At 39.8% G+C, this 24599-nt stretch overlaps 1 protein-coding gene and 1 non-coding gene across 2 annotated transcripts; both read right to left on the bottom strand.

Annotated features, from left to right (window-relative positions):
- Window positions 1-550: 550 nt before the first annotated feature.
- gnl3 (G protein nucleolar 3) lies at window positions 551-24594 on the bottom strand. Its single transcript, XM_073072709.1, has 14 exons — window positions 24513-24594; window positions 24362-24420; window positions 20678-20821; window positions 19877-19987; window positions 19706-19789; window positions 19132-19267; window positions 18908-19011; window positions 15513-15648; window positions 11994-12081; window positions 11144-11321; window positions 10149-10291; window positions 9859-9980; window positions 6904-7037; window positions 551-818 (listed from the first exon to the last, which is right to left on the bottom strand). The coding sequence occupies exons 1-14, from the start codon at window positions 24523-24525 to the stop codon at window positions 801-803; spliced, it is 1470 nt and encodes a 489-aa protein (XP_072928810.1). The 5' UTR covers window positions 24526-24594; the 3' UTR covers window positions 551-800.
- LOC140742164 (small nucleolar RNA SNORD19) lies at window positions 11412-11484 on the bottom strand. Its single transcript, XR_012102240.1, has one exon. It is a non-coding gene; the product is annotated as a small nucleolar RNA SNORD19 (small nucleolar RNA).
- Window positions 24595-24599: the final 5 nt, after the last annotated feature.

Here is a 24599-nt window from a genome sequence, read left to right as displayed (position 1 = left end):
AAAGTGGGATGGGGGAAGGGAGAGGGAGGGAATTATCGTAAATTGGAGAATTTGATGAGAATCCGTCTGGGTAGTCTCCAGTCCCTTGGTAGGAACATCGAATTCTCCAACTTCCGGCAATTCCCCCCCCCTCTCCCATCCCCTATCACACTTCCACTCTGCCTCATCTAGCTGCCTATCAGCTCTCATGATTTTGTCTTCTATTACCCATAGTGTTTTCCCCTTACATTCCTTTTTCACCTCTCCTGCCTATTCCCCTCCCCTACCCCTTGATCTTTCCTGATTGGTTTTTCACCTGCACCTTCCACTCTCCTCCCCCCACCTTCTTTATAGGGCCCCTGCCCCCTCCTTCAGTTCTGACGAAGGGCCTCGGTCCGATATGTTGACTGCTCATTTCAACGGATGCTGCCCAATCTGCCGAGTTCATCCAGCTTTTGTATGTGTTGATTTGACCACAGCATCTGCAGTGTACTTTGTATTTCACATTGTTGAACCTTTCAGGTTATTTTCTAGTTTAACTCATATTTCGCTGAAAAAAATGAGCAGCAACTCAAAGCTATAAGTTTATTGTCTCATATCCTATATTTCACAAGTTAAGACAAGTTATAGCATAAAATTCAAAAGCCATTTTATAATTAAAATTTGCATATTTATAAACAAATAGTGGAGTCCATTTTTTTTTACAAGTCTGCACTGGGGGATCCATAGGGTGAACACATCTGCACTGATCGTAGTCTTCAAATATATGCTGAAGTTCACTGATCTCTCACAGGATAGATCTATGTTTATACATTTTTGACTCAGGAGATTAATTTTCTCTGAAAGACAAAAAAAATGGAGAATATAAAAAATGAGAAGCCCAAGATGAAGTTTCCTCCACATAAATGCAACAATCCTGCTGCAATAATACAATTCAGGACCATTTTAAAGTGTCTTCCACCTTTAGTTCACACTTCCTCCAGTATTTCCTTAACTTAAAACTGCAGTGGCAGAGATGGAAGAAGCTTTGATTGTAGAACAAAGGCAACACAAAATAAAAATCCAACCTGAAGCTCGTTTTTCAGAAGACCTTTTGGAATTAGGTTTATTATGTTATGCCTGCAGCCCCCTCCTTTGTGAGAATCACAAGATCACTATTGGGTTGGGTCAGGGGACCCAGGAAATGAGAGAGAGACGTGCAGAATGCCTCGTTCCCCGGTGATGTAAAGCTACGGGACATGGCCATTGTCTCTTGGAGACACATTTGTGGATTGAAATACTATGCTACGTGAACACCCTCAGGCAAAGTGGGCTGGGTGAGCAAGAGATTGCATCACCCCAACCTGATTAACATCTATGACCCTGCGAGTCAGGATAAAAGAGGGTCTGTAGGAACAGCCCCTCAGACGCACCAGAAGAAACGCTAGTGATCCCGTAATAGCGGGACGCCATTTGAAGGAGGCCACGTGCATTCAGTTCCATTGGCTGGAACCACGGAAAACGGCTTTTAGTTAGCAACGGGGAAATCAACTCCCCCGACTCAAAAGGACTGGCATCATAAAAGACCTGGGCAAGTTTAAAACCGTCTCTCTTAAACCCAAAACGCTGCAGCTTGAACGAACTAACAGTGACTGTTATATTTCCATCGGACAATACATTATCCCCTAGACAACGATAGAGCTATTTCTTATTGATTATTATTATACCCGCGCTTTTAGATTTAGTACTGACGACGTATATTATCTGTATGTTTGCATTAATCTTATTTTTGTGCCCCTTTATCAATAAATACTTTTAAAAATAGTACCATCAGACTTCAACGGACCTCTCTATCTTTGCTGGTAAGTGACCCAGTTACGGGGTATGTAAGTTATCAACCTGCATGCGTCATGAAATTTGTTAACATACCAGCAGCAGTACAATGCTATACATAATATAGGAAGAAAAATTAATTAGTCAGTATATGTATATTGAATAGATTAAAAAGACAGGAAAAACAGAAATATATTTTAAAAAGTGAGGCAGTGTTCATGGGTTCAATGTCCATTTAAGAATTGTATGGCAGAGGGGAAGAAGCTGTTCCTGAATCGCCAGGTTTGTGCCTTCAGGCTTCTGTATCTCCTTCCTGAAAGTAACAATGAGAAGGGGGCATGTCCTGGGTGGTGGGGGACCTTAATGATAGTTGATCTTTGAGGCACCGCTCCTTGAAGTTAATTTTACAACTTTCTATAGCTTATTTCGGTCCTGTGCAGTAGCCCCCCAACCCCCATACCAGACAGTGACACAGCCTGTCACAGAATGCTCACCACAATACATCTACAGATGTTTTTGAGTGTTTTGGGTAATAAACCAAATGTCTTCAAACTCCTAATGAAATGTAGCTGCAGTCATGCCTTCATTATAGCTGAATCGATATGTTGCAACCAGGTTAGATCCTCAGAGATTGACACCCAGGAATTTGAAATTGCTCAGTCTCCACTTCTGATCCCTCTAAGGATTAGTTTGTGTTCCCTTGTCTTACCCTTCCTGAAGTCCACAATCAGCTCTTCTGTCTTACATTGAGTGCGAGGTTATTGCTGTGACACCATTCAACTAGCTGGTATATCTCTATCCTGTACACCCTCTCGTCTGAGATTCTACCGACAATAGTAGTATCATCAGCAAATTTATAGATGGTATTTGAGGTATATCTAACCACAGTCATGGCTATAGAGGGAGTAGAGCACCACCTGAGGGCCGCCAGTGTTGCTCATCAGTGAGGAGATAATATCACTGATCCACACAGATTGTGGTCTTGTTAGGAAGTCAAAGATCCAATTGCAGAGGGAGGAATAGAGGCCCAGGTTCTGTAGCTGATCAATTAGGATTGTGGGAATGATGATGTTTAACACTGAACTATGGTCAACAAACAACATCCTAATATCACTGTTGGTATTGTCCAGGTGATTTAAGGCCACTGAGAAGATGCCGCACATGAGGTTGCTTAACAAGTTAACAGGCCATGGTAATACAGGAAAGATATTAGCATGGATAGAGCATTGGCTGATTGGCAGGAGGCAAAGAGTGGAAATAAAGGGAGTCTTTTCCGAATGGCTGCAGTCATGCCTTCATTATAGCTGAATCAATATGTTGCAACCAGGTTAGATCCTCAGAGATTGACACCCAGGAATTTGAAATTGCTCAATGACTAGTTGTGTTCTGCAAGGGTTGGTGTTGGGACCACTTCTTTTTACATTGTATGTCAATGACTTGGATGACAGAATTGATAGCTTTGTGGCCAAGTTTGCGGATGATACAAGGATAGGTGGAAAGGCAGGTAGTGTTGAGGAAGCTGGGAGGCTGCAGGACAAATTAGGAGAATGAGCAACTAAGTGACAGATGGAATACAGTGTCAGGAAGTGTATGGTCATGCACTTTGGTAGAAGGAATAAAAATGTGGAATATTTTCTAAATGGGGAGAAAATTGAAAAAGCAAAGGCGCAAAGGGACTTTGGAGTCCTTATGCAGGATTCCCTAAAGGTTAATCTCACTTGGGAGGTATTGTGAGCAGTTTTGGGCCCCTTATCTAAAAGAATGTGCTGACAATGAAAAAGTTCAGAGGAAGTCAATGAGAATGATTATCATATGAGCAGCAACTGATGGCTTGGAGCCTTTTCTCCTGGAATTTGGGGGGGGGCGGGGGTGGGAAGAAATCTATCGAAGGTTGAAAGGCCTAGATAGAATTTTCTGTGATGGGGAGTGTAGGACCAGAGGGCACACAGCCTCAGAAAGAGGGGTGTCCATTTAGAATGGAGACGAGGAATTTCTTTAGCTGGTGAATCTGTGAAATTCTTTGTCACAGGCGGCTGTGGAGGCCAGGTGTATTTAAGGTGGAGGTAGATGGGGGTGTTGAGAAGAACGTGGATCAGCCATGATGAAATGGCAGAGCAGATTCAATTGGACAAATGGCCCAAGTCTGCTCCCATGTCTTAAGGTTTTATGATCTGTTGCCTTTTCTTGGAGGGGGCTTCTTTTTCTTTGCAAAGGTTTGGCTGCTGAGCTGTTTGCTTTAAACCTTTCCAATGAATCCTTATCTACTTCAGATTCTGCCTGAAGTTTAAAATTTAAAAAAACAGGTAGCTTAAATTCAGAAATTTTCTTAACCCTACCTCACAATCATTCTTAGAAAAACTGCAACAAAGTTGAGCCACATATCAGAGGACGTGTTGACTTGGGAGTTGGTCATTTTAGCCAGACAGAATCTATAATCCTGCATTTATAGAACAGTATAGCACAGAAAAAGGCCCTTTGGCCCACAATGTGTGCTGGATCATTTAGATTAGTGACTTTGACCAACCTTTCTATCATCTGCAATCATTCATAGTCGGGTACAATTCTTCTCCTCGTGGTTGTTCTGGATACTTGCAGATTACAGATCGGCATCTTCAGTCATCTAGACCCACAAGTCAAATTGCAGTTGACAGGTGTGGGTCACTGAAGTGGTGGTGGATGTAGCTGGTTGGGCCTCTTCCTGTCTCTTGTTGAAACTGCTTAGTCTCAGTGGCCAAGTATCCTTCAAGCTGTGCAGTCCCCCAGCTTTTCTCACCCTGTGCTAATTTCTCCCAAGCATTCAAGCTTGCTGTGGTACTCCCTCAAGTGGGTCTTGATATTGTCCTTGAACCACTTTTTCTGCCCTCCAGGAGTGCACTTTGTATCCTTGAGTTGGCCAAACAGCAGTTGGTTAGGGAGTCAGGCATATGGATGATGTGGCAGACCCATCACAATTGGTGTTGAGTCACGATTATGGCTATGGAGTTAATGTTAGCTTCCTCCAGGATGCTGGAGTTAGTACACCTGTTCTTACAGCTAACTTTACAAATCCTTTGGAGGCATCTTTGATGTTAAGTTTCCAGGGATTTTATGTGCCTACTGTACGTTATCCTTGAATCTGCTTCAAATGGTAGGAGGGGAAGACTATAGCTATACAAACCAGAAGCTTGATAACCCGGTTTTCAAAAAACCCCTTTCTCAGCCTGGCAAAAGCTTCACTCGCATAGCCAATTCTGCGATTTATTTCAAGGTCAATGCTGTCTCCGGAAGGCTGCCAAGATAAGGGAAATAATCAGTGTGGATGGAATTTTAGGAGCAGGTTGGTGGAGGACCTGGGTTTTCTTGATCCAAGTCCCAGGAACTTGTATACTTTGGCAAAAGCATCCATCATGCACTGTAGATCCTCAGAGTGAGCTATGCCTGTATACTAGAGCTCCATAATTAGTAGTTCCATAAAAATAGTTGACACCTTGCTCTTTGCCTTGAACCTGTTAAGGTTAAAGAGCCCCCATCTGTCCTATAGAGAATCTGAACTCCTTGTGGGAGATCTTGGCATCTGAGGTGGAAGAATGGCTGCAATGAAAACAAAAAACAGAGTTTGGGCAAGGATCATCCCTGTCTCAACCTTAAAAGGTGCTGTTTCAGAGCCTCTGTTGCTGATGACTGTTGCACTCATTATTGTGTTGGAGCTGCAGGATCTTAAAGCATTCCTGCGGGCACCCAATTTTGGACTGCACCTGCCAAAAGGCAGGATGATTTAGAGTCAAATGCCTTTGTAACCCCATGAAGGCCATATAAGTGGGAGATTTTGTTCCCGGGCTTTCTCCTACAATTGACATGCTGTAAAAATCAGGTGTTCCTCTGGCAGGATAGGAGACACACTGAGACTCAAGTAGGAGATCTTCTGCCAGAGGTGAAAACTCATCATATAAAATTCAGGTGAGTACCTTTCCTGTTATAGAGGAGGGAGATGCCTCTATAGTTTCTGCAGTTAGTTTGAAGAGTTTGACAATCAGGGCATCCATGAGTTCAGCTAGAATCTTTTGGTCCCAGTTCTTGTCAAGCTGATCATGAAGCAGTTCTGTGCCACCTTCCTGAGGATTACTGCTGGAATTTCATCAGGCCTAGTAGCCTTGTGGTTCCTCAACATCTAGCAAGCCATCTGCACCGCTTTGATACAAGGAAGCTTACTCACATCTTCCTTCATGGGTCATTGGGGGAGCTGGCTGATGACTTCAATGTCAGTTGTGGAATTAAGAAGCTCCTGAAAATGTTCCTTCCATTGAGAATTGATGGCATCTCTGCTGTTTAGCAGCCTTTGCCCAACTTTGCGGCAAAGGGGGTTTAAGCCAAGAGGGCCTTTTTCTGTGCTATACTGTTCTATAAATGCAGGATTATGGATTCTGTCTGGCTAAAATGACCAACTCCGAAATCGACACATCCTCTGATTTGTGGCTCAACTTTGTTGCAGATTTTTTTTTTTTTTGGAATGATTGTGACATATTATGGTTGTCTAGATCATTTTATATATAGTGAATATTGAGTTGTCCATCCCATTCCCATCACACACCCTCATTCCTAAAGACTTACACGCAGTTGCTTTTCCTGTAAAAATTATTCCCTTCTGAATTTGGCTAAATCTGTGCACAATGTTTGTTATATTAATTTAGGTCACTACTTTATTGACTTTGCAAATATCTGTACTTTAACCTTTTCCTGCAATCTCTAAATATTGCATACGCATCTTAGAAATACTGTAAGAATTAAAATATCTCAACTAGCCTCAAACTTCTTAGTTCAGTGGTAGTTAAACATCTTAATGTGAAAAATTTGAACTTTTAAGATAACTAGATTCCACACGATTTTGTCAGTTTTTTCTGAAGCTATAGTTTTCAATCTAAATTAGCTCCACTGGAATCATTGCCAAGAATGCTTCCAGTTTGAAAATACTTGTTATAATTAAGTGCCAATAAAACTATCAAGGAAAAACAGTTCTTATATTAATTCATATCACTTGGCTGATCATGCAAGATTAGATGAGGACCTGCAGAATCTCTGTAAATACCAGCTGAACGGAAAATCCATGAAGATAGCCCTGCAATTAAGAGTTGTTACCTCTGAATCTTCCTCATCATCCTCTTCTTCCCCCACATTCTGCAATTCCTTAGTGTTTCTTTTTGCAAGGATTCCATTTGTGGGTCCTGTAGAGTGGAAAATTATACTGCTCGCTGCATTTGGACATCTAACAACTGGTAAGGTGGGGGGGAGGGAAGAGGGATGACAGGGCAGGAGAAGAAAGCAAATTAGTGACTTTCATTTGAAAGCAGGAATGTTCTAAGAGACATGCAATTAGGCTCTAATAAACTATTGCCATTTATTTCATATGCCGTTAGTCTAAAACTTTTTTTAAAAAACCCTAGCCAACTATGTTCCCTCTAAGCTGTGCACATGTGCGCGCACACACGTTTTTCAACCAGGGCACAAAGGAAATTAATGTGCGCACAAAAGGTTAGTTATCTAAAATAATGTAGTAACTAATAATTATACTTATTGAAAATAATCTTTTAGCTAAATGCTTCTGTTAACTAGTTAGTCGGTTTTTCAAATACCACAATGCACGTCACCTTTCCTGTTCCGGTTTGTACAGCTGCATCATGATGGCATGTTTGGCGGACAATTTTAATATCATAAAGTTTACAAAGATCTGTTTCAAATCCTGTAGATAGCTTACTAAGTTTTTATTGAAAAAAATATTGATTCACTATGTCAAATTCAAAAGAAGCCAAGGGCGTGAAGCGCAAAAGAACTGCAAATTTGTTTAAAGTTGAATGGCTTAACAAAATAGTAAACTGCTACATTGAAAGCTCATGAACGTTCAGCTACGAGAAATATTTATGTATGATTCAGAAACTGGAGTATCTGTTTATATTGTCGTGATGCAAAGGTTGCTGGAGAATTTGCTAGTGGAAAAAAGTGGGATGGTATTTGGAAACTTGACTTTTTCAAGTGTCATTTGGCAAGTAAATCGCATTTGGACGGTGTACAAAAGCTCAGGCAACAGAACCCATCATTACCCATTACAGGAGTACTACACATGTTATGGTTGAGTGCAGATGAGCAAAAGCGAAAACAATTAAACCCAGAGGAGATCAAAGTTCTTATTGACAGTGTGTTGTTAGCTGTTAAAATGAATAACTCTTTACATTCAGTTCAACACATTAATGAACATATGAAAAAGTATGTTCAACACCCAGACAGCTGGCGAAGCAAAAATTATGCGTTTGAATTTCTGGAGACTATCAACTATATTGTTCAGAAAGACATGTTTGAAGACTTTCACACGTTAGCAGTTGATGAAACCACAGACATATCTGTCAACAAATGTCTCATTCTGTATTTCAAATACAGATCTAAAGATTGTACTGTTTATAAAACATTTTTTGGCGGAATAGTTCAGCTGCAGGCGTGTGATGCTTCCTCTATTGTTTCAGCGGTCAAGCAGTTTTATGAAGAGAAGAAACTTGACCTCCATAAAATGGTGATGTTTACGTCTGATAGAGCGTCAGTAATGTTGGCTAGTATTAATGGTGTTGCAGCAAGACTTAAACAGGACATTCCACACTTAGTTCAGCAACATTGTGTAGTGCACTGTGAAGATCTGGGGATTTGTGATGCATGGAAAGAAGTCAAGTTAATCAGAGACATTGAAACTTTGATGAGAACAATCTATTCAATGTTTTTTCGATCTGCAGTTAAAAGATGTGAATTTAAAGAAATTGTAGGGGCCTCTGAAAATGAAGCTGATGCTTTCAGACCACTTAATGAAGTCAGATGGTTATCTAGACACTTTGCATTGCAGGCAATAATAAAAAAATTATGAGGCACTGATCACATACTTTGAAGATGATCAGTCAAATGACCCTGTGGCTAAATACTGTCACAAGAAATTGATAAACATCACATACAAAGTAGGTTTACAGGTTTTAAATGATGTCTTTGATGAACTGGCTGCACTGTGCAAGATTCTGCAAAAAAGTGGCCTGACACTGATTGATTCACTTCATTTTGCATTGGGCAAAATTAACAAGATAAGAAAGCAGTCTCAATGTTTCATGGAGTGACAAAGTTAAAAGTTTTGCTAGACCAACAACGATGTTCATTTAGAAGAAAGGTTTCCTGAAGATGAGGTACAAGAATGGTCAGCTTTTGATTTCTCTGCAATTGCAGATCGTGGCTTCACATTTGGTGATGAACAAGTTAATGCCTTATGTCTAAAATATCATGATTTTCTAGCTGAAAATGCTGTAATAGTTAGACAGTTCAATGATTTCAAATTTTCCATGCAAGAAAAGAAATGAAATACAAACTGATTTCAAACTTTGCTCAAATGGTGGCATTTGTACTTCAAAATGAACAGTTTTGCAACCTTGCACAGGTGATGGACATTGGGGGAACCTTTCTTGTGTCTAGTGCGGACTGTGAGCGAGGTTTTAGCCTAATGGATCACCTCAAAAACAAGCTGAGAAACCGTTTAGGTGAATGTCATTTGGATATGTTAATGAGAATCAAAAGCTATCAATTGGATGGAAGCTCTAATAGTCTAGATAGAGTTTACAAAGAATGGGTAAATGCTAAAGACAGGAGACAGAAAAAAAATAACAGTGATTTAAATATGTATGTTATTTTGTTGTTATTCTGCGCAGTTTTTGTCAAATAATTTGTAAACCTACATAAACTGCCATGTGTGCATTCAGTGTGCACGTACTTTTGTCACAGGAAAAAAAAATTTGCACACAACATAAGGTTTTTGAGCACACTGACTACTAAAAATTAAAGAGAACATTGCTAGACATTTATATCAACTGTGTATTCCAGTTTCCTGATATTACATCAACCAGCAAAATTGCTTGTTATCTTGCAAATCATCTACAATCTGTGACAAGCATATCAGTGGATTGTCATCCACAATGCAAGATCGCTAATTTTTCCTTTACAATAAAAATCCACAACTAAGGGATTCATACCAAACTCTTTTCTATTTTTCACCTGTTACATAAATTTAATGATTACCTTTAAGTGTATTCATATTGCCTTTCGTAATTTCTCCAATATTGAAGCCACTTTTTGCTTCATCCACATGTTTTGTGGTTATTTCTGTCGCTGGAGGACGGGTATAGTAACTAATCTTTGTCCTTAATTGAAAAGGAAAATACCAATATTTTACTTTGCACAGTTTATGTAAAATCTATTAGTCTGCTTCAGTAAAGCTTTGCCATTTAGAAAATTTCACTTATCGAAATAAACAACTAAATATTTTAAGCATGCAGTTAAAGTTCAGGTGACAGCTATATTTTAGTTACCCAGTCCAATCACTAAGGATCAGTTTGGCAGCTTTTTCAAGATCAGGCATCCCTCCTTTCTTCAATATACTCCTTTTCTGAGCCAGCAACATTAAAAATTCCAATGGTGTTCGAAAATCTGGGACATTATACTGTAACATAACCTGTTATAGAGAGAAGTTATAAACTATCAATGTGTGAAGTATGACAGAATGAAGTATGAGTCGAAGATGACATCTCCAACAGGTAGAACTTCATTGTAATTAAGTTTAATACTATCCTTAACTGGATATTAGCAAAGCTAGTTCACTGAAGCCAGCCTCCGATTTATAGTCTCAGACAAAATACTATGAACACTGGACGAGAAACAAGAGCAGAATTAGGCCATTTGGCCCATCGAGTCTGCACTGCCATTTCATCCTGGCTGATTCATTTTTCCTCATCCCAATCTCCTACATTGACCCCGTATCCCTTTATACCCTGATTAATCGAGAATCTATCAACTTCTGTCTTAAATATACCCAATAACTTAGCCTCCGTAGCTGCATGTATCAACAAATTATACATTCACCACTCTTTAGCTAAAGAAATTCCCCCCAATTTCCGTTCCACAAGGATACTCCTTTATGCTGAGGCTGTCTGCTCTGGTCTTTGACTCCCCCACTATAAGGAAACATCCTCCATGTTATTAACTTTATCATACACACCTCTGATATCTTACACAAAATTGAAATTCCTCCTCCATGCATATTTATCATAAATTATACAAAACAGAAATACTGAAGAAACTGAGTACTTGTTACAATAAATGAATACATACTTATACTCTTTAGTCATTGATCAAAGAGTGAGATCAGAGTTGGATCTTTAGCAATCACACAATTTCAGAACACGTTAGTCATCCTCATTTCTCACTCGCAATACAATAGTTTTCCTATTAAATTGCGTGGATTTGATTAAATTAACTATAATTTAAACTTTCAAAAGCAACAAGAGGAAAAACTGAAAAACAGTACCTGCTGCTTATTGCAGTTCTTCAAAATGTGCTCCACTGCAGCAGTAGGATTTTCAAATGCATCAACACTCACAATGTTTCTCAAGGCCAAGGCAATGGCAGAGTTCGATGGAGAAGCAATAATACTTGGAGAGTCCAATAATTTGATCCTCTTGTCAATGTGTATCTCCTGCATAGACCTGTAGTTATAAAACTGCAGTTACCCTGGTGCCAATAGCTCAATAACATAAAAACTCTTCTTATTCAAAGATAATAAATTGCACCTTGTACCACAGAGTGAAATCAGAGTTGGATCTTTAGCAGTCACAGAATATCAGGCTAAGACAGTTGTCCTCATTTTTCACTCAGTTCCTTGACTTAAATTAACTTATCCACTGGTTAAAATGTAACTGCATTTGAAGATCAGAAAACGATTACTAGATAAGCCAATGAAGTTTCAATGAAGGAAAAATAATAAAAGATTACTGCAGTGTGAAACCCAACAAAAATTGATAAAGCAATTGATAGGTTTCCATACGTGTTACTAAACTCCTCTCATGTCAGGCATTAATTTTATAGGATTTCTAACACCACATTCTAACGTTCTCACAACAGCCTCCCTGAAATCTAATGCATCTCTCACATGGAATGCATTACAGCAAGGATGTTCTTGTTAAAAGTACAAAAAGCTTTAAACTATCCCATTTCAATTGAATTCCAAAGTCTAATGATCTTATGAGGAATAAGTCTCCTGGCACAAATTCAACTTGATTTTGTTCTTAGCAATGATTATTCCAAATTCTGTGCCACAACTATTATGTCAACACACAAATATCTAAACTTCACATTTATACCAGGATATCACTTCTTACTTTGTAAGACCTTTCATTTGTCCCACATTGCAAGCTCTCATTTTCTTCAAGGTGTTAATTATACTGCTTTTCCCTACATTTGGAAAACCTGAAAAAAAGATTGTGGCATTAATGACAATATATTGCATACATTGAATAGGACTACTTCCAATCTACAGTTTTTGATTTAACCAACTACTCATTACTAAAACTACAATGTCTTTAATGCAAAGACCTTTACACATTGCATATTTTTAAAATTGAATTCAACTGACTTTATTTCTTACATCCTTCACATACATGAGTAAAAACCTTTACGTTACGTCTCCATCTGAATGTGCAAAGTGCAAATTATAGAACCATAGAACACTACAGCACAGTACAGGCCCTTCAGCCCTCCATGTTGTGCTGACCCATATAATCCTTAAAAAGAGTACTAAACCCACACTACCCCATAACCCTCTATTTTTCTTTCCATGTGCCATATCCATGTGCCTGTCCAAGAGGCTCTTAAATACCCTAATGTTTTAGCCTCCACCACCATCCCTGGCAAGTCATTCCAGGCACTCACAACCCTCTGTGTAAAAAACTTACCCCTGATGTCTCCCCTAAACTTCCCTCCCTTAATACATATGCCCGATAATGCCTTATAATTTGTAATCAATAGTATGTGCAGCAAGATATGCAACAGAACAGTCAGCATAGGCAGTATGAGAGGGAGGATAGATAGGCAGGCGACAGAGAAGGGATGCACTCAGACTGATGATTTGAGATGTGTCTATTTTAATGCAAGGAGTATCATGAACAAAGCACATAAATTTAGAACGTGGATCAGTACTTGGAGCTATGATGTTGTGGCCATTACAGAGACTTGGATGGCTCAGGGGCAGGAATAACTACTTAAGACTGCCAGGCTTTAGATGTTTCAGAAAGGACAGGGGTGGAGGCAAAAGAGGTGGGGGCATGGCACTGGCAGTTGCAGAAAGGGGAGGGGGAGTCATGGAGGGATTGTCTATAGAGTCTCTGTGGGTGGAAGTTAGGAACAGGAAGGGGTCAATAACCCTACTGGGTGTTTCTTTTATAGACCACCCAATAGTAACAGGGACATCGAGGAGCAGATAGGGAGACAGATTCTGGAACGGTGCAACAACAGGGTTGTTGTTATGGGTGATTTTAATTTCCCCAACATTGATTGGCATCACCCAAGAGCAAGGGGTTCAGATGGGGTGGAGTTTGTTAGGTGTGTTCAGGAAGGTTTTCTAACACAATATGTAGATAAGCCTACAAGAGGAGAGGTTGTATTTGATCTGGTATCGGGAAATGAACCTGGTCAGGTCTCTCAGCGGAGAGATAGTGATCACAATCCTATCTCCTTTACCATAGCATTGAAGAGGGATAGGAGCAGACAAGTCAGGAAAACATTTAATTGGAGTAAGGGGGAAAATGAACCTATCAGGCAGGAACTCAGAAGCATAAATTGGGAGCAGATGTTCTCAGGGGAATGTACGGCAGTAACATGACAAATGTTCAGGGATGGTTGTGTGGCATTCTGCATAGGTATGTTCCAATGAGACAGGGAAAGGATGGTAGGGTGTACCATGGTATACAAAGGATGTAGAACATCTAGTCAAGAAGAAAAAGATAAGCTTATAAAAGGTTCTAAAAAACCAGGTAATGATAGAGATCCAGAAAATTATAAGGCTAGCAGGATTAAGGAAAACCCCAAGGAATTCTACAAGTATGTGAAAAGCAAGAGAATAAGTCGTGAGAAAATAGGACCAATCAAGTGTGCCAGTGGAAAAGTGTGTATGGAACCAGAGGAGGTAGCAAAGGTACTTAATGAATACTTTTGCTTCAGTATTCACTATGGAAACGGAGCTTGGCAACTGTAGGGATGACTTACATGAATTGAAAAGCTTAAGCATATAGACGTTAAGAAAGAGGATGTACTGGAGCTTTTGAAAAGCATCAGGTCGGATAAATCACCAGGACTGTACAAGATATACCCCAGGCTACTGTGGGAAGTGAGGGAGGAGATTTCTGAGCCTCTGGCAATGATCTTTGCATCATCAATGGGGACAGGAGAGGTTCCGGAGGATTGCAGATGTTGTACCTTTATTCAAGAAAGGGAGTAGAAATAGCGCTGGAAATTATAGACCAGTGAGTCTTATTTCAGTGTTGTAAGTTGGTGGAAAAGATCCTGAGAGGCAGGAGTTATGAACATTTGGAGAGGTATAATAGGAATAGTCAGCATGGGTTTGTGAAAGGCAGATCATGCCTTTCGTGCCTGATTGAATTTTTTAAGGATGTGACTAAACACACTGATGAACGTAGAGCAGTAGATGTACTGTATATGGAATTCAGCAAAGCATTTGATAAGGTACTCCACGCAAGGCTTATTGAGAAAATTTTTATAAATGACCTGGATGAGGAAGTTGGGGAATTAGTTAGTAAATTTGCTGATGACACAAGGTTGGGCTTGTTGTGGATAGTGTGGAGGGCTGTCAGAGGTTATAACGGGACATTGATAGGATGCAAAACTGGGCTAAGAAACGGCAGATGGAGTTCAACCCAGTTAAGTGTGAGGTGGTTCATTTTGGTAGGTCAAATGTGATGTCAGAATATAGTATCAATGGTAAGACTCTTGGCAGTGTGGAGGATCGGAGGGATCTTGGGGTCCGAGTCCATAGGACACTCAAAGCTGCTACGCAGGTTGACTCTGTGGTTAAGAAAACATAAGGTGCATTGGCCTTCATCAATCGTGAGATTGAGTTTAGGAGCTGAGAGGTAATGTCATAACTATATATGACCCTGGTCAAACCCCACTTGGAGTATTGTGCTCAGTTCTGATCACCTCACTACAGGAAGGACGTGGAAGCCATAGAAAGGGTGCAGAGGAGACTCACAAGGATGTTGCCTGGATTGGGGAGCATGCCTTATGGGAATAGGTTGAATTAACTTGGCCTTTTCTCCTTGGAGCAACACAGATTGAGAGGTGACCTGATCAAGCTGTGTATATGATGAGAGACATTGATTGTGTGGATAGTCAGAGGCTTTTCCCCAGTGCTCAAATGGCCAGCACAAGAGGGCACAGTTTGAAGGTGCTTGGAAGTAGGTAGAGGGGATGTCAGGAGTAAGTTTTTTTTTTAAAAAAGCAGAGGGTGGTGAGTGCATGGAATGGGCTGCCGGTGACAGCGGACAGAATAGGGTCTTTTAAGAGGCTCTTGGATAGGTACATTTAGCTAAGAAAAACAGAGGGATACGGCTAACCCTAGGTAATTTCTAAAGTAAGTACATGTTCGGCACAGCATTGTGGGCTGAAGGGCCTGTATTGTACTGTAGATTTTCTATGTTTCTATATAGGAATTTACTTTACTGGATGTGTAAGGGATACAAAAAATTTTTTTAAACAGATTGCATTAATCCTTTCAAAGGATGAGCAATGGCATTTGAAAAATTTCTGAGTGATTTTGACAGTTAACTTCTGAAAATTTCAAATTCAGTTAAACCATTAACTTTAAATTTGCAGTACACACTTACCTACAACACCAACTTTAATGCTTTTCAATTTTTGTATTCTGCAGTAGCTACCAAGCAAATTTAAAAGATTTTCATCACCAGCACACATAGTGCTATGGGATATTTCCATACCTATATTAAAGTTTTTCTTCTTTACCTGTTCAAATAGAAGTAATTTACAGAATTTAGAATGAAGCTAAAAATGAAACTATTTTTGGCTATGCTCTAATTAATTACCATCAAGATCACTACAATCACATTAATAGCAAAATATATTGGTATTTTGTAAGGAAGTGAAAGACTAAATTAATCCTCTATAATTTTCATATGCTGATCTCTGATCAGAACAATTAGTCCATGATGTTAAGATTCTGAGTGGGAATTGGAGTGTAACCCAATTTAATCATTTCAACCCATTACATCACTCTGTAGAGCATAGGTGTCAAACACAAGGCCCACGGGCCATATCCAGCCCAGCGTACAATTATATCCGGCCCGCGAGATCATTTTAGATAGATCTATTATTTTAATTATTAATGGCCCGGCGATATGAAGCGCTGATAACACACAAACTACAGATCCCATAATGCAGCGCAACAGCTGCCGATAGGCTACCAGGGAACATTCCCGCGTCAAGCGTCTGAAGCTGTATACAACGCTATTCTGAAGTCAAAGCTAACCCCTAACAATGGCGAAGAGAAAAGTTGATTCTGAAAAAAGAGTCTTTCAAAACCGATGGGTTGCTGAGTATAGTTTGTGAGATAGCCACTGATTTAAGAACACAGTTGATTGAAAGAAGCAACCCATTTATTGCATACTCGCTTGCTGTGGATGAAAGTGCTGATATGACGGACACTGCACAGCTGGCTATCTTCATCCGAGGAGTGGACTCCAATTTGTGCGTTACAAAGGAAATATTGAACATTAAATCGATGCACGGGAAAACGACAGGAAAAGACATTTTTGAAAATGTATGTCAAAGTGTAACCGACATGAAATTGCCCTGGGACAAACTTATTGGACTTACAACAGATGGAGCACCGGCGATGTGCGGTGAAAAAAGTGGACTAGTGGGAAGGATGCGGGTAAAGATGCAGGAGGAGAACTGTACTGGTGAGTTAACAACATATCACTGCATCATACACCAAGAAACGCTGTGTGGTAAAATCCTAAAGATGGAACATGTAATGAGCACTGCAACACAAGCCGTAAACTTTATCCGAGTTAAAGGTTTAAATCACCGGCAATTTCAGTCTTTTATGCGGGAAATAGATTCAGAGTTTGCCGACATTCCTTATCATACAGAGGTGCGTTGGCTGAGTCGGGGAAAAGTTCTCAATAGAGTTTTTAAGCTCAACAAGGAAATCAGTCAGTTCATGGACAGTAAAGGAAAAGACTCCACAGTTTTGCGGGATGAAAAGTGGAAATGTGAGTTGGCGTTTCTGGCTGACATAACAACACATCTCAGCGTCTTAAACCTTCAGCTCCAGGGACGTGACCGCTTGATCACTGACATGTATGATGCAGTGAAGGCATTTCAAGTGAAGCTGCTCTTATGGGAGACACAAATGCACCAGTGCAACTTGCCTCATTTTCCCTGTTGCCAAGTAATGTTGAACCAGGTCGGCGCAATGATGTTCCCAAATGCGCACTTTGCTGATAAACTGAGCGCACTTCGCATTGAGTTCGCACGGCGCTTTGGTGACTTTGAAGCACAAAAAATTAATTTCGAGCTGCTTTGCAACCCATTTGCCGTCGACGTGGAAACTGCACCTGTACAGATTCAGATGGAGCTGATTGAGCTGCAGTGTAATGGGACACTAAAGGCAAAGTACGACACTGCAGGGCCCGTACAGTTTATTCGCTCCATTCCTGAAGCAATGCCTCAGCTCCGTCTACATGTGGCTCGAACCTCGTGCATGTTTGGTAGCACATATCTGTGTGAGAAGCTTTTCTCAGTGATGAAGATTAACAAAACATCACACAGGAGTCGTCTCACTGATGAACACCTGCAATCCATCCTGAGAATCTCCACAACACAGAACCTTACACCAAACCTAAACAAACTTATTGCCAAGAAAAGATGCCAAGCATCCAGCTCTGACAAAACGGCATAAGAGCAAAGAAAACTGAGTGTTTTGATTTGTTGTTGTTTTAACTTTTGCTGAAAAGCACAAATTTTATTTATATTTTCAGGGTTTTTTTTGCAGCATGCTCATATTTCTAACTTGTATAATACTGACAGGAGATATTTTTATGGAGAGCAAAATATTTAAGTTATTTAAAGTTTTAGTTTATTTTTTCTGGAATAATATTCCTGTCTGTTTTTATTCATATTTATGTTCAAAAAAATGTTTAGTTTTAGTGTGTTCAATAAAAGTTTATCCTGTTCGGCCCGTGACCTAAAGTGTGCTTTGAGTTTTGGCCCCATGTGCAATTGAGTTTGACACCTCTGCGGTAGAGTAAAATTAGCAATGAGCATCCAAAGAACCGTTTTGAATTAGCATACAAGCAAGACTTCGCAGTCTGTAGGAAATTTACAAATATGGGCAGAGAAATGCCAGATGGAATTTAACCCAGGGAAACAAGAAAGGTTGCACCTTGGTAGTTATGCTGACTTGTAAAACTCTAGTTAGGCCACACCTATAGTACCTGCATACAGTTCTGGTTGCCCATTTTAGGGAGGTTGTTGAGGCTTTGGAGAGGGTGCAGAATAGGTTTACCTGGACATTGCCTGGATTCAAGGGCATGTGCTATAGTGAGAGTTTGGACAAACTAGAGTTGTTTTCTCTGAAATGTCACAGACTGTGGGGAGATCTGATGAGAGTTTTATATTGTGAGAGGCATAGATAGAATATCCTTTGCCAAGGGTTGAGATGTTTAATTTCAAAGGAGATGTGAAAGACAAGGTCTTTTTTGTGTGTTTTTTTTTTTTACACCAAGAGTGGTGGGTGCATGGGATGCGCTGGCTGGGGTAGTGGTAGAAGCAGAAACATAAGGGACACTGATGAGACATTTAAATAGGCACATGAATGACGGGAAAACGGAAGGATATGGACATTGCATAAACAGAAAACATTAGCTTAGATAGCCATTTGATTACTAATTTAACTGGTTTTAAGGGCTCATTTCTGTCCTGTGCTATGTCAAATAAATGAGTACATCAAAGCAAAATTCTACACAGCTAATTTGATTATTTTTGTATTTGTAACTTCAGCAGGATTTTAAAAATGTTCCAAAATAGATTCAAAGAAATCTCAGAAAGAAGAATTTTTAAATTAACTGCATAAAATCAGAGTTGGATCTTACTCTTCACATATATCAAGAGCCAAAACAACTTCAACTTTTGTGGCAGTTTATAAAGTTAACAAAGCATTTCATAAAGTTAAGACTGGAACTTCTTTTGGGAAACATACCATTGTTCTGTCTTGCAGATGTGTGGATGATTTGAAAGCTACAGTAGGAAATTCATTTCCGAAATATTTCAACCATCTCTCTGCATTCTCCTTTGGCACTAAATCTAAACAGTAAAGAACAGTGATTCCTACTTTGCAAAAGTCAGAATCTGAATCTGCACACTCTAATGCCAATTCTATTATCAATATTTTTTGAAAGTTATGCAGTTACAGTATCATCTTACCAATTTTGTTTATTACAAGGACTAGTTGCTTCTTTCCCTCAGACCGTAAGATTGCCTGCTCCACTTGAGGACATCTGTAACCAAGAGGATCTCTGGCATCAACCACCTCTAGAACCACATCTGAGGCATCAATCACCTATTAAATTACAGCAACAATTATAATACAAGGCACAATGAAGCATTAGTTGCTTTGCTTCATGACTAATTTTGACAGTCTTCTCATATTTAATAGGAAAATAAATGGCGTCCACTGAGGAATGGAAATTAAGTGTGCAGTAATGGGGTGAGTGGATATCAGATTTAAATAGTTTTTTTCAAATAGCTTTTTTAAAACCTGTTTTAAAAAGCTCATTTTTAATTACCTTGTTCTAAAAAGCAAAACTTCCACAGCTAACATACAAAGTTAACTCTGCAATTTCAGATGTTGTATTTCCTGGAATTATTTACATTTCTACATTTTAAATAATAATGGCATGTTAAACAAATATTACAACTTCCAAGTCAGTTTACAATTTTACTTTACACAAAATTGCAGTTATTATGGCAAATGTAGTTTCTCTACTAATCTACACACCTTGTTCAGTTCCCCACCTAGAGATTCTCTTGAGTTTTTCTCTTCAAATTTAACTAGCGTTTTCTGTTCCTTTATTGGAGCACACTGAGAAGAAATAACAGACAGAAGTTTCACAAATAGAAAGTAAAGATTCTACTAGTTTAAAACATTTGCTATTACAGGAATTTGTACCTTAAGAGGCTTCACAATAATATCAGGATTTCCCTTCTTGGATTCCAGTTTCCTTTTCTTTGCAACTTCTTTCTGCCTAGCAAGCTTTTGTTTCTGCTTCAGTTCTTCAAGCTAAGAGAAATCAAATTTGATTAAGTCTATGGGACCTGACACTTTGCTGCATTTCTAATTGCATGGGTATAGAGTAGAGCTACTCCCACTTCAGTTTGGTTTTCCCCCATTAAAATACACTTCAAAACATTTCATGTTTAATAGAAGACACTAAAGCACAGTATTTGTGAATCTAACAGAGAACATGGAAAGAGAAACAAATGTCCCAGATTCATAGAGTCCATCACTGATGCTGTCTAACCTAAGTTGCTCAACCTTCACTTTCCAAGGACAGAAAATTCCTTTGATCTATAAACATTGAGAGACAAAATTCTAGCCAGGGGACACATTAACGTCACATCTGCGATATTAAGATCAGCAAGCTTCAATGAGATCTTCTACACTCTAGGAGAACTTAGTCCTAATATGTGTGAGGCTCCATGTTAGAATCTACAACCAGGAGGTACAATCTCAGAAGGGATTAAGCCGAAGACAGAAAGACTTGAGTCACCAAATTTTCTTTCCTAAAGGCAGCAAATATGCAAGGTCAAGAGTGATTTTGGACTCCAAGGTTCAATGAGCTAGAACCAAATATCAGATCCGATTATAGGAGCCATGAGATAAAGGGAAAAAAATACACATTGGCAAAATGGGCATAAACCGTACTATAAAAAATGCAGAATTATGAATTTCTAAACAAAGCCCTCTTACTTTTTGTTTTCTTTGTTCAGCTTCATGAAGAATATCTTCTTTAAATGGAGCATCATTAGGAACACCAGGGTCTTTTCGAAATTTTTTAGTTTTATTTCCTTGTTTCTTTGCTTCCTTTTGTACTTTACGTTTATGTTCACGAACCTAGGAGATTAACTGAAAGATTAGTAATGCAGTGAATGGCCAACAATCCTTGAGAATTAGTAAAATAAATGTCCAATGGTAAGTGATGCCCTAGAATCCCTTGTTTGCATCTTTATCTTGCCTTAGTTCCCAGATGTGAACAGAAAAGCTGTACAAAGCCCAAAGTATAAAACCAAAGTTGGGCCCTTGAAGGCAGAAACGGGTGAATTTATTATGGCGAACAAGGACATGGCAGACGAGTTGAACAGGTACTTTGGATCTATCTTCACTAGGGAAGACAGACAATCTCCCAAATGTAATAGTGGCCAGAGGACCTAGGGTAACGGAGGAACCGAAGGAAATTCACATTAGGCAGAAAATAGTGTTGGGTAGACTGATGGTCTGCATCCCAGCGTACTTAAGGAGGTGGTTCTAGAAATCGTGGACGCATTTTCCAATGTTCTATAGATTCAGGATCAGTTCCCAAGGATTGGAGGGTAGCTAATGTTATCCCACATTTTAAGAAAGGAGAGAGAGAGAAAACAGTGAATTATAGACCAGTTAGCCTGACATCAGTGATGGGGAAGATGCTGGAAATAGCGGCACATTTGGATAGCTATAACAGGAACAGTCCAAGTCAGCATGGATTTACGAAGGAAAAATCATGCTTGACTAATTTTCTGGAATTTTTTTGAGGATGTAACTATGAAAATGGACAAGGGAGAGCCAGTGGATGTAGTGCACCTGGACTATCAGAAAGCCTTTGATAAGGTCCCACATAGGAGATTAGTAGGCAAAATTAGAGCACATGGTATTGGGGGTAGGGTACTAAAATGAATAGAAAATTGGTTGGCAGAGAGTCTACAAAGAGTAGGGATTAACGGGTCCTTTTCATAACAGCAAGCAGTGACTAGTGGGGTACCGCAAGGCTTGGTGCTGGGACAGCAGCTATTTACTATATACATTAATGATTTAGATGAAGGGATTAAAAGTAACATTAGCAAATTTGCAGATGACACAAAGCTGGGTGGCAGTGTGAAATATGAGGATGTTACGAGAATACAGGGTGACTTAGACAGGTTGGGTGAGTGGGCAGATGCAGTTTAATGTGGATAAATGTGAGGTTATCCATTTTGGTGGCAAGAACAGGAAGGCAGATTACTATCGGAATGGTGTCAAGTTAGGAGAAGGGGAAGTACAACGAGATCTAGGTGTCCTTGTACATCAGTCACTTAAAGTAAGCATGCAGGTACAGCAGGCAGTGAAGAAAGCTAATGGCAAGTTGGCCTTCATAACAAGGGGAGTTGAGTATAGGAGCAAAGAGGCCCTTCTGCAGTTGTACAGGGCCCTGGTGAGACCACACCTGGAGTATTGTGTTCAGTTTTCGTCTCCAAATTTGAGGAAGGACATTCTTGCTATTGAGGGAGTGCAGCGTAGATTCACGAGTTTGATTCCCGAGATGGCGGGACTGTCATATGTTGAAAGATTGGAGCGACTGGGCTTGTATACACTGGCATTTAGAAGGATGAGAGGGGATCTGATTGAAACATAAGAATATTAAGGGATTGGACACGCTAGAGGCAGGAAACCCCGTTTCCATCCAAGGGGGTCAGTGTGGACATAGTGGAGGATTACAAATACCTGGGGATACAAATTGGCAATAATCTGGACCGGTGAAAGAACACTTGTGGCTGTCTACAAGAAGGGTCAGAGCCGTCTCTACTTCCTGAGGAGACTAAGGTCCTTAACATCTGCCGGACGATGCTGAGGATGTTCTACGAGTCTATGGTGGCCAGTGCTATCATGTTTGCTGTTGTGTGCTGGAGCAGCAGGCTGAGGGTAGCAGACACCAACAGAATCAACAAACTCATTCGTAAGGCCAGTGATGTTGTGGGGGTGGAACTGGACTCTCTGATGGTGGTGTCTGAAAAGAGGATGCTGTCCAAGTTGCATGCCATCTTGGACAATGTCTCCCATCCACTCCATAACGTACTGGTTAGGCACAGGAGTACATTCAGCCAGAGACTCATTCCACCGAGATGTAACACTGAGTGTCATAGGAAGTCATTCCTGCCTGTGGCCATCAAACTTTACAACTCCTCCCTTGGAGTGTCAGACACCCTGAGCCAATAGGCTGGTCCTGGACTTATTTCCACTTGGAATAATTTACTTATTATTATTTAATTATTTATGGGTTTATATTGCTATATTTCTACACTATTCTTGGTTGGTGCGACTGTAATGAAACCCAATTTCCCTCGGGATCAATAAAGTATGTCTATCAGTCATGTTCCCGATGTTGGGGGAGTCCAGAAACCAGAGGCCAGTTTAAGAATAAGGGGTAGGCCATTTAGAATAGAGTTGAGGAAAAACTTTTTCACCCAGAGAGTTGTGAATCTATGGAATGCTCTGCCTCAGAAGGCAGTGGAGGCCAATTCTCTGGATGCTTTCAAGAAAGAGTTAGATAGTGGTCTTCTAATAATCTGCTCAATTTCTGTTTTTTGAGCCAATTCTGAACCCATTTGCACCCTTCACCTCAAATCCCTACCTCCTGTAATATGATTATTAACCCCTCGTGGGGTACTTTGTCAAAAGCCTTCTGAAAGTCCAAGTAAAGAAAATCAACCCCTCTATTGTTATCATAAATTTTAGCTGCATCTTCATAGAACCCTAGCATATTAGTGAAACATTAATTACTCCCTTCTGAACCCATGCTGCTTTCTGCCAACATGCCTACTCTTATCAGCTATTTTCCATCTCATTCTTTATTATTGTTTCATTATCTTACCTATCATACACATTAAGCTTACTGGTCAAGTTTTGAAAAATAATGTTAGGGGTTTTTGTGCATATATAATCACACCCATGTATATATATTGTCTGGTCCTGGAGATTTATCAACTTTCAGCCTTTTCAGCTGAAGCAGGACCTCGCTAAGATCTCCAAGCCACTTAAAACAACCTCATTATCTACACTTTCTGGCCTATTCCTAACATTTTCACAGGTGAACACTTGAGCAAAATACCAGTTAAGAGTATCCGCTATGTCCATTGGAATCTCACTGTCATTCCTATCACAAACTCACATGAACTCCTTTGCTTTTTCACTGCACCAAATAATAAGCTGCCAGTTTCCATTGGATAGTTGGGGTTTTACTTTCTGAAACAACTTGCCATATCTTGCTAAAAATGCATGTATCAAATGTGCTCACCTATTAATATTCTTTATTATAACATACAGGCCTTTGGGCAAAAGATGTGCCGAACTTTAAACTTACTCTAAGAGCAATCTAACCCTTTCTCCCACAGAGTCCATCACTTTTATTCATATCTAGAATTAAAAAAAACGTTTTTATTGTCCTGTCGTTTACCATAAGGGATGTTGTTCTATGACCATGCTCACAAAAACTAATATTTTAAAACACAATTAAATAGAATTCAATACCATGAGGAAACGTTTAAAGCAAATTCTCACACTTTTAATACGAAACTTTCTGAAGTCTTAACCTACCGCACGTGTCTTAAAAGACCAAGCAAGGCCCGAAACCGGCTCTCAACTCACCTTTCTCTGGATCTTATATTTCTTGTGGCAAGACAGACGCTTGCTGGCCTTTTTTAATTCTGTAATAAATACAAAACAAATTAGCAAATTTGTGAATAAAAACGGTCAGTTTACTAAGTTTATAAAAGTAAACGCCAGTCGCCCCACTCACTCGGCCGCTTCATGCTGTCCTAATAGAACACCACGTGACGTACTCCCGGCAACCAGCCGTAAACACCTTCGGCACGTCAGTGTCGCA

This window comes from Hemitrygon akajei, chromosome 19 (genome assembly GCF_048418815.1).
Source record: "Hemitrygon akajei chromosome 19, sHemAka1.3, whole genome shotgun sequence".
NCBI classification, from domain to species: domain Eukaryota; kingdom Metazoa; phylum Chordata; class Chondrichthyes; order Myliobatiformes; family Dasyatidae; genus Hemitrygon; species Hemitrygon akajei.
The sequence above is the reverse complement of the archived record's forward strand: the minus strand, read 5'-3'. Positions and strand labels throughout refer to the sequence as shown.

Coding starts and splice junctions, on each gene's coding strand:
- gnl3 (XM_073072709.1), bottom strand. Junction 19,790..19,876: donor TTATTGTGAAGCCTCTTAAG/GTACAAATTCCT, acceptor ATTTCTTCTCAG/TGTGCTCCAATAAAGGAACA. Junction 9,981..10,148: donor ATCCTTAGTGATTGGACTGG/GTAACTAAAATA, acceptor TTTTCAATTAAG/GACAAAGATTAGTTACTATA.